This window comes from Mastomys coucha, unplaced genomic scaffold (assembly GCF_008632895.1).
Source record: "Mastomys coucha isolate ucsf_1 unplaced genomic scaffold, UCSF_Mcou_1 pScaffold15, whole genome shotgun sequence".
NCBI classification, from domain to species: domain Eukaryota; kingdom Metazoa; phylum Chordata; class Mammalia; order Rodentia; family Muridae; genus Mastomys; species Mastomys coucha.
Window position 1 is genome coordinate 56,883,559 of NW_022196897.1, and position 10,390 is coordinate 56,893,948.

Sequence of the window (10,390 nt, forward strand, 5' to 3'; positions counted from 1 at the left end):
GGAGGCAGAGGCAGGAGGCAGAGGCAGGAGGCAGAGAGGCAGAGAGGCAGAGAGGCAGAGGAGAGAGAGGCAGAGAGGCAGAGGCAGAGGCAGAAGGCAGGAGGCAGGAGGCAGGAGGCAGGAGGCAGAGGCAGAGGCAGATGGATCTCTGAGTTTGAGGTCAGCTTGGTGTATAGAATGAGTTCTAGGATAACCAGATCAACACAGAGCAATACTGTCTTGAAAAGCTTAAACAAACAACAACGAACCCCTTGTGCTCACATATGAGCAGAGACTGGCATAGGTAGTCTCTGCCTCCATTGCTCTTTCCTCTTTCACAGAGAACACTTGCCAGTTTCAGCAGGGCAAGCTCCTCTCTGCTTTTATAGTCCATGGCTTTTATGATCCTTCGATAATGGGAGCAGAGCCTCACCAAAGTCATGGTAAGGGAAGGTGACATTGGTGGCCTGTTTTTTTTTAGTCTGTGTCACTTGAACTTCTTCGAAATCTTGGGAGGGTTGTGGTGGAGTGAGTGACTTCCTTGTGGATCCAGCACCTGCCAAACATGCACAAGGCCCTGTCACCACACACTGTGCAAATACACACTCGAACGCATGTGCATACACTCTCACACACACATACACTCACATACACAAACAAACTCACATTCACATTCACACACATACACTCACACACCCAAAGCCTGGGGTCCTTGAGGACCCCACCTGCCAGTATACTTACCATCAGAAATTAAGGCTTTTGAGAGCCCAGGAAACCTCAGAGACAGGCTTCAGGATTTCTGGTTCTCTCCCAGTGGGCTCATCTTTGAGATTCTATTGCCTTTGGTGTTTCCTGGTTTCCCTGGCATTTATTCCCTCCCTTCCTATTTGGGAAACAGAGCAGAAATCTCACTGTCCTTCCTTTTGCTCTCAGAAGTGACTTGGGTGGGTGAAATGAACCTTCCAAGGTTGATGGCTGGGGACAGATATAACGTCCCCTGGGTTTCAGGGAATGTTTCCCCCTCCGCTGGAGCTGGGTGGAGAAACTGAGTCATGTGTCAGTGTGGAGGTGGGAAGCAGCCCTGCAGGCGGCGCTGACATGTCACCACCCTCCTTGGTGGGTCTAAGTATAGGACCCCATCTGCAAGCTGCAGGTCCAGATGTTCTGGGAATGGGAGCGTAAGGGTGGGTGCCTCTGATCTCTCCACCCCACTAAGTAGAAAGTGTCAAAGCTGCAGCCTCCAGTCAGCATCTGGGACTTTCTAGGCTCTCCTCCAAACCCTCTGTGGGGAGGTGAGAAGGCTCAAAGCATATGTACATTCCTCTTTGCCCCCCACCTCCCAACGATGTTCTAGATGTCCTCCGGAGCAGAGGGCACATGCCGAGGGAATCAGTCACACAGCTCTCCTGAGCCCAGGGTCCTAACTTCTAGGTGACTCCCTGTCCTGTGAGCCTATGCTCCAGAGGTGGAAGGAAAATCATGCTAAAGCTAAACTCTGCCATTGCTTCCTTTCTGAGTGGTCACTGAGCTATCAGAGGAAAGCCACAGAAAGAGGCAGAGTTAGAAAGGAGTCCCGCAGAGCCTGGCAAGCTCTGATTGCAAAAGCAGTCCGAGGTAGGGTGACTACCGCTGTCCTCTATCCCTGGAGATTTCCATACCTTTTTCAGAAAGTCAAGCAGTCACTCTGTTAGGAAGGGTGATGTTTCCCAGGGCATTGTGATTGCCTACAATGACCGTCCCATGCCTCTGCTTTGCCTTTCTTCTTGATTTCCAAATGCATCCTGAAGGTGAAAGGCAAGCTTTTCCTTACCATCTTCCTGCTGTGGGCACATGCTTCAATTCCACCTGCCTGCTGTGTGACCTTGGGCAGGTTGCTTAACTGTTCTGATTCTGTTTCTTCTCTCAGGATAATGGTACTTATCTAACCAGCTGTAGAGTGGCCGGAGCTGGAGAACCCTCTGTAGTTTGTTCTCTGGAGGAGGGCGCGTAAGTGGCAGAGGAAAGGGAGAGCTGCTTTCATTTCCACTCAAAGAAAAACAAAATGTCATTGGTGGTGGCCTGGCATTCTCCATATTATAAGAGTCCCCATAATGTACCTAACTCGGATGGTACTGGGAATCACAATGTTTTGCCCTCACGCTGGGTTTGAACCAACAGTGTGGCTTTAGATAAGTCTGCTAACTACATGCTATAGACCAGTTTCCTCTTCTGATGAGTTCCACAGTACTTCTGTGTCCATCTGCAGGGAGGCAGCTGCTAGGTCAGTGAGGGCAGAGAGTGAATGCACTAGGCCTCCAGACTGATCAGGCCCCTAGAGCCCTAAGGAGGCAGCCACAGATGGACGTGCTAGTTCATCTTTCATGGAGGTGTGTATTGGGTGCTAACCATGATTCTGGGAAGGGGCTTTGCCAGACAAGGCAGAAGTGGGGACACACTCCCTGGGCCTTCGAGGATAAAGGTGCAAATGTCAGTCGTCTGCTAACCTCCAAGTTAGAATGAGTCCCCCTCCACCCTCCTCTCTCCCACCTGGCCTGTGGGAAGTCGATGTTATTATATAAGCTTGCTGTGTGTATTTTAAACATGAACCTGGGTTGATTTCTCTAAAGGCGTTGGCTGAGTGTTACAAGTTTGGGAAAAGTCTAGTCGACTTTTCCCAAATTATAAACTGTTCTGAAGTTCATAAATAGTCTAAGTTATTTCTAGCAATTTCTCAATACATAAAATATAGACTCCATCCCATTTTTGAGCTTTTGAAAGAATAACAAGGAAATCTATTGTAGTTCATCTGGTTCACGAATTAAAACCCAACCTACCAACCAAACTGACAAATAAAAATTTCCTAAAATCTCTACTACATCTGCTCTCTGAGTTATATTTCATTTTAGGGAGGAGACTCACTATCTCCGCAAGTAGCCATCGGGATGTTTGTATGTGAAACCGACAGGAAGTGTTCAACGCTGGAATATTCACCGCTGCAGTTTTTGATTACAGAGATGATGTTCCATTTTAAAAAGCTTTATGATCAATAACCTTTATCAACTGTGCTGCATGGATGTGTAAGCAAAATGAAGGATCCTATTTACCCTCCTGCCTCTCAGCCCATCTTATTTGCTAGTCTGTTGCCCTCGCTTTGGGGCTCAAGGTCAGCCAAGGAGTAATGGCATTAGGTCTATTTGCCTTGCCTCTTATTTAGCCGAATTTAGCTCTTAAGATAACAGCATTTTGCCTGTGTACTTGGATGAAAATTTAATCTCGACCTCTGGTTATAATTTTGGACCGCATGATTGATTCTAGCAAGGTGGGAAATCAGAATATAGAAAGCAAACCTAATTAAATCTCTAATGACATTCAGAAATATTAGTGAAGAAATTACATCCAAAGAAGACATACTGTATTTCAGTCTTGGTAAGTTTTTAGGACAGTAAAACATGGGATAAGGCTGTCTCGGTGAAGATATTATTGAAGAGATTTTTTAGCCTAGCGGCTCTTGATATGATTTGATAAGGGTTTAAGCTCAACTTCTTACTGGAGAAATCTAGGTTCCTGGACTCTGGGGCTCTTGTGTGGACCGTTTCTCGCCTTTAGACATCCAGCGTGGCCCAGGTGTTCTCTACAGATAGTGGCACCTTGTGATAAGAAGGGCTGTTGTTCCCTTGGGCTCTGAGAGCCCAGGGCATTCTAAAAGAAGTTCTTGCCTACCTCTTGGAGGCCTCTTCAGCGAGCCCCACTGCTTTATCTGGACTGAAATGAAGCTGCAGCCATGGAGCATTGCACAGGGCCAGGAGGGCCTGAGGAAGTGTGAGAGTTCTTTGGCCCCGAGCCTACAGTAGAAATGGGTACAGATGGGAATTGGTACATTTCTTTTTGATTACTCGGGAGAATCTTTATAAACAGGCCACCACCTTTAACCTAGTGGTTCCTCGATGAAGAATCCTGGGAAATATTCTGCAGGAGGAAAAGACAGGTAAATGTTTTAATATTTGTGCTCACAGGACAAAGGTCAAATGAAGAACTTGCTGCTTTTATTATAAAAAATAACTCACGCTTCCTATAGCCATTTTACAAAATGCAAGGGATGTCAAAGGAGCAAATAAAGAAAAGTTATACAGCAGCGATGAGCGGCTTATTTACTGATAAGCTTTCGGTGCTAAAGGAAAAGGTGGGATAATCACCCCTTTGATGGTATTTTGGAGGCTCTTGAGAAATGGGCTGCCCAGTTTGCATGGGGGGAAAAAAGGAGAAGAAAGAGAGATTGAATATATTGTCAAAGTCACCCACTGAGGGGTGCTAAAATCAAGAGGAAGGCTGCTGGCTCTACATTTTCCTCTATTAACCAGAGGCCCGTATCTCCAGGACCCAAGAATGCACCCCCGCCAAATCTGGCAACAGAAAAGATCACCAGCTGTCTTTAATAGAATGCCCACGCTGACAAGGACAAGGAGACAGAGAGGCTACGTAAGTGTGGCATCAAGTCAAGAAAGCCTCCACGTCCTGAAGTTCCAGAAGGCAGAGGGAGGACACTCATCCACCACTGGGGCAGGAAGAGGTCACTAGAAGGCCTTAAAGAGTCTGCAACCTGACACCGATTCCCATGAGGAAGACTAAAGAGAGCTGTCTCTTGAGGTCCAGACCTCAGAGAGAATGCTAATCCTCCCCGTGACTAAACCACCGCGAAGGCTCTTGCTTGTTCCCAGTCTCCCCTTGAAAGAAAAGTTTTGGAGGCCAAAGTGCTTACAACTGACATCTGAGGAACTCAAGGCCACCTCTGTGTAGGATAGATCTTAGTACTGGGCCCTAAAGCTACCAGTGCATAGATACTGCTGGTAATCCTGGCATTCGTGTTTTCCCTCTTCCTAAAATAAGCGAGAGTACAGTCTTAAGTGCCACCACAAGAGCCCTAAGTTTGCATTTCGAGGTAAGAACCTGGACACGCACCATTAACCAGCATCCAAACAATTGCTCTTTAGCTGAAGTTCATCTTCCTTAACGGAGCTGTTAGCACAGCTACTGGTATCTTTTCTTGGACTTTAAGCCCTTCTACAAAGCATCAGTGATAAAAACCCTTCAAGGTTCCAGCCATCAAGAGAGTGCCTGCCTCATAATAACCTACATTACACTCTAGCTAATCTGCACAGGGATGTTAGTCCCTCCCCCTCACCTTTCAAATACTATCCCAAGGTCGCTTACTTAGAAATCATGAAGTTAAAGAACGTTAGGGCTGGAGGAGATAGAAATGGGTTGTTTTTTTCTCAGTGCTATCATTTTATAAATCAAGAGAGTTCCTGAATTAGGAGTTCAATACTAGCCTGGGCTGTAGAGTGAGGCTGGCACTAGAACAAAACACAGCAGAAAATAACCAAGAACAGGTCACTGGAAAGTTGGCTCAGTAGTTAAGGGCAATTGCTGCTCTTGCAGAGGACCTGGGTTTAGTTCCCAGCACCCACTTTGGGCCACTCACAGCTGCCTATAACTCTTGTTCCATGGCATCTAATGCCCCTTGCTGGCTTTTGTGGGCACTGCACTCACATACACAAACCCACACCCAGACAGACACACATAAATAAAAAATAATAGCAATAATAAACCAAGTGCTGGCGACCTAACTCAGGAGTATAACCCAGGATCGATCCAGTCCTTGGCTCCATCTATGTACTGAAGAAGAAAAACTGAGAAAGTTCTTGAGGACATCGGTGATGACTTACACCTGATTAGGGGTAAACAGAGACTCACTTTGAGTTAGCAAAATGATGTATCCAATTCTGTATAAGAGACATATTCTTCTGGTTACATAGAACCGGTGCCTTACATTCATTGACGGCCCTCCTCATCTCCAGGTGAAATGAAGCTCTAACTCCTTCAGCCTTTGACGTCTCTCACTCATTCACATTCTTCACATAGACACTGTGTGTCTATGAGAGGTGGCAGACACACTCATCACTTTGTGGGGCAGTGAGGTGATACGGAGGGTGGGAGATGATTCGTGGGATCCTGGACCTTTGTCAGCGTCACCTTCACCTCTCTATCTCTATACTTCCTGTAGGACTTCTAGAAGTTAGTCAGCCTGGTTCAAAGCAGTGCCTTCCTTGCCAGCCACGGGTGCTCTCTCAGCTTCCTAACAAAACTTCAATCCGGAAGTCCTCTGTGAGGTCCCTTCTCCTGCAGCAAGGGAAACAAAGATCCAACATCCCCAGCATGCTTTAACTCAGTTTTATGCCACGACAAGAAGGCTGAGCTACGAAGTATGGTGTGTTTTCCCCTCTTCATAGCAATGGTTTTGTGTTAGATTTATAGATGTAGATGCACTGGCCTTCGCGTGGGAGGCATCCTCAGAGCATTTCTAAGTCCATCAGAGGTCTGCCACAAGAAGGGCTGCTTCCCCCCGTTGAGTAACCAGCTATCAGGAAGGTAACAGGCTCCTTCCCTCTCTCCGGGTTGCTTCTGAAGCTGAACGGCTCGGTTGCCTTTCCCTCCGCGGGGCCTGGTGCCCTGTCTGGCTCACGGCTACAAAATAACAATTAGTGAATTATTTCAACAAACTTCCTTAGGCAAGTTTCTTTGCCGTCTGATGAACTGAGTTCTGGGCGAAGAACTGGCTGAGAGGTGTATTTCTGCTTGTAAACTCGGCGTCTGTCTGGAAAGACAAGTTGAAGCTAGTTTTGAATATTTTATGACAGTGCTGGTGAGGTTGTCAGCCCGTCTCTAGTTCTACACTTGGCTGTGTTCTTAGGGTTGGCTTTTGTGTTCCATCTGAGAGGCTGAACCTGGAGTGTCTTTCTGGACGCTGTAGACTACTAGTGCAAGACACCACCACCTTCCTCGGTAGCCTTTCTCTAGTGTCCTGAGATTTTGAAGCCCACGTCCCTTATCAGACATGCTAGTGTGCACTGTCTGAGGACATTGATGATTGCTGTAGCTTGCCATTTAACTATTAGAGGTCAGCTTTATATTTCACCTGGTCTCAGATCCTGCTTGGGGGAGGGTGGATTTAGTAAACTGGCAAATTCTCTTCTGATTAATAGGTCTAACATTAGGTTTGTCCAGAACTTTCAAAAATGTCACTCCCAGGAGGTGTTGAGGAGCCTTCCCTGGGGCTCCTTGTAAATGCTGCCGGCTGTTGCCTGCTTGGGGCAAGGAAAGTGAGGTCCTTAGAGGCACTGAATAGCCTCTGCTTCCAGATTCAGAGTGCTCTGAACTTTATTTTTGAAAATAATGCATTGAACTCATGACAGGATAGTCTTCAGAAGACATTCTATTCTGATGAAGGGGTGGCAGGCAGACCTGTGGTGCAGGTCCATGGGAGAATTTTCTCTAGTTCAGAGACCAGGGAAGAGGCAGAGGGGGAGGAGGCAGAGAAGGGGAGAGAGGAGGAAGAGGAAGAAGAGGAAGAAGCAGAAGCAGCAGCAGAAGAAGGAGGAGGAGGAAGAGGAGGAGGAGGAGGAGGAGGAGAAAAGAAGAAGAAGAAGAAGAAGAAGAAGAAAAGAAGAAGAAGAAGAAGAAGAAGAAGAAGAAGAAGAAGAAGAAGAAGCCACCATCACTTGGCACAACATACATTCTTTATTTTGCTGATTTACTTTGTAGTAAATACCCAAGGCAGGGCAATCTAGAGGGAACAAAAATCTATTCCTTCACAATCATAAGATCTGGGAATGTGAAGGTGCTGGGGTTCTGTGAGGGCCTCCAATTCTCCTACGGTGGAAGGCAAGAGAGCCATTCTCACATACTTGTCTTGACATGAATCCATTTATGAGGGTCAGGCTTCCAGACTGGACATCTCCCCAAAGATCATATCTCCTATCACTGTTGCATTGGGGATCACATTTCTAACACGAGAACTGGGGGGTGAGGGGTAGCACATACAGGCCAGAGTATTTTTTTTATATATATAATTCTCTAGGTCAGATGTCCAGTAGGGGGTCTTGGGGGGTCTTAGGGGTTAAAATCACTATCTGCCATTGGATACTTCCCTGGTCCCTGAGATTTGAAAGCTTCGGCTTCTCCTCTCTCCTTTCCATGTCATTTACCTCTAGTTCTCTGGTACATGTTCAGGTCAAACACTTTGGAGCTCCCCACAAGTCTTTTTTCTTAAAAGCCCACTCAGAATTCCAGTTGGTTCAACCTTCAGAATTACATTCAGAATGTAGTTATTTCTCGCCCCTCATAACTGCTTGGTACAATAGCACTGTGACTGACTCTGTGTCCCCCTTCTCTTGATTCTGCCCTCAGCATGCAGCCAGGGGAGCTGCTAGAATGTAAGGCTGACCTGCCTCTTGTCTGCTCACCATAAGTAGTTGTCTCATCCAGAGTAAAAGCCAAAGACAACATGACCGCCTGGGGGTGGGGGGGAGCAGCCTGCCCACCCCATGCTCACCAACGTGGTGCTTAGCCATCAGATCAGCCTCCGGCCTGCTCTGGGCAGCAGCATCAAGGTCAAGGGGATTCTGGGTCCCTCTTACCCTCTGCTTGCTCCTTTCTCCCAGTCTTGCATGACAGTCAGGAGTCTGCCTTCCCCTGAGAGACTTAGAACATTGATAGAAACAGAATCCTCCAAGAATTCCTGTTCTTCAACCCACGGACAAACCTGCAGCCATTTCTGGTCCCCCTGCTCTCTACCCAGTTAGGGAAGAAAATGTAGTGGTACCCACAAACCCTTCATTGAGGTTGTTTGATGTTGCGTACGGTTCTGATGTTGTTGGTTAAAGGGAAACTGTAGGGTGGAGTGGCTTCTACTTTTCATAACCACGGGGTCTTCCTTCTGCTCAGTAGGTTACACTCCCAAAGACGCTGTATTAGCCATTCTTTAGAGTAACTGATTTTTGTGTTTGAATTTAACAGCTGGCATGGAGGTACGGTTTGCATACCAAGTCTTTTCTTTTAAAGTGGAACAAAAAGCAGGCAGTATGAGGACAGAGTGGCCTCTCTCCCATACACTGCCTCGTGGTGGGCTTTGTACTGAGGTGGTTCAACACATGGTTTCTGAGTGGAACCATCTGTAAACCCTAGCACTCATGACTGTCACATGAGTGACTGTCACATGAGAACGGGAAGAGATGAACATGTGAATTTGAGACCAGCCTCAGCAACATCGGCAGACCCTGTCAGAAGGAAAGAAAAAGGACCACAGCTAGTAAGCATATCAGATGATGAATCAGTTATGCACAGACAAAGTCTATCTAGCCTACAAACATCTCATTGCTCCCATTCATTCAACATTTGCTTGGTCAATGGAACAACAAGGTTTTCAAGGCATCTGGGGTGAGAGTGGCCTGATGTGTTTGTCTTGTTTTTGTCTGATAGGTCATTGCTTGTGAGCAGCAGTATGACTCATCCTATGACGCTCGTTGTGACGTCTGGTCCTTGGGCATCACAGCCATTGAGCTGGGCGATGGAGACCCTCCCCTCTTTGAAATGCATCCTGTGAAAATGCTCTTTAAGATCCCAAGGTAGGACACCAGGTGGCGCTCTTGACTCATCGGTGCTCCATGAAACCGGTTTTGGAGGGAAGCTAGTTGGTATGCAAGTTCTCTCCGAATTTGAGAAAGCTCGATTGTGTAATATCTTTCCCTTTCAAAAAGATGAGGAAAAAAAATCAGAGTTGGTGGGGGGACACAAGGAGATACTAGTCTTTGCAAGATCACACCCCTGAGAAATGGCTAGAACGTGGAGCGATTGTCAATTCCCAGTACTACAATTTCCCTGAAATGTTCTTTTTTTGTGCTTTGCGTGAGAGAAACACAGATGCGATTTAGGACTAAATAATCAGTCTAAACACCAACGGGTTTTTTTTTTTTGTAAGTGTACTTACTGTAGCATTGGAGAAATTTGGGGGCTCCCCAAAATACATATTCATATTATTGTATCCACTCAGATCAGCAGTGACATCAATTTGAAAGGTGTCTCATTATCCATAAACCTTATTCTTCACCCATCAGTGGGAAAGTCCTCGCAGAGGAGTCTCAGAGGCCATTTAGATGCAAGTGTATGGCCTACTCTGTAAGTTCTCAGGGTCTGCATATGCAGTGTGGTTCTTTGACAGGAGTTGAGCTGATCTATGTTAGGGAGGGACACATGGTGGGGGAGCCCAGCTCAGTCTGGGTGCAGATTGATAGATAATTTGTATTTTCCAAATGGCTCTCTCAAAGGATCACTCTGGGCCATTGAACTGATGTCACAATACACGTGTTGACCTTCCCTTATCCGCACAAAAGCACAGCTATCTGCAGCTTTTACCCATTTCTGGAAATTGCAATTTGCATTTCTGATTAGGCCTATTTATATGCAGATGGGGCTCTCAAGCGTTGATCAACGTAATATTATCGTTTTATACCTAATCCAGATGTGAGCAAACCAACAACTAACATTCCGAAAACAGCCTCGCTCAAGCCGGGTTGTTTTTTTTTTTTTTTTTTTTTTT

General features: G+C 46.4%; 1 protein-coding gene and 1 long non-coding RNA gene across 2 annotated transcripts in view; one reads left to right on the forward strand and one right to left on the reverse strand.

The window, feature by feature from the left end:
• The window catches only part of Myo3b (myosin IIIB), a 403,285-nt gene that overhangs the window by 81,445 nt on the left and 311,450 nt on the right, over positions 1–10,390 (forward strand). The window contains exon 10 of the mRNA XM_031370554.1: positions 9,274–9,419. Within this exon, the coding sequence (XP_031226414.1) occupies positions 9,274–9,419 (146 nt within the window). The remainder of the gene's footprint in view (positions 1–9,273; positions 9,420–10,390) is intronic.
• LOC116090284 overlaps positions 9,113–10,390 on the reverse strand; it is a 4,303-nt gene continuing 3,025 nt past the window's right edge. The window contains exon 2 of the long non-coding RNA XR_004118630.1: positions 9,113–9,540. This is a non-coding gene — a long non-coding RNA (uncharacterized LOC116090284). The remainder of the gene's footprint in view (positions 9,541–10,390) is intronic.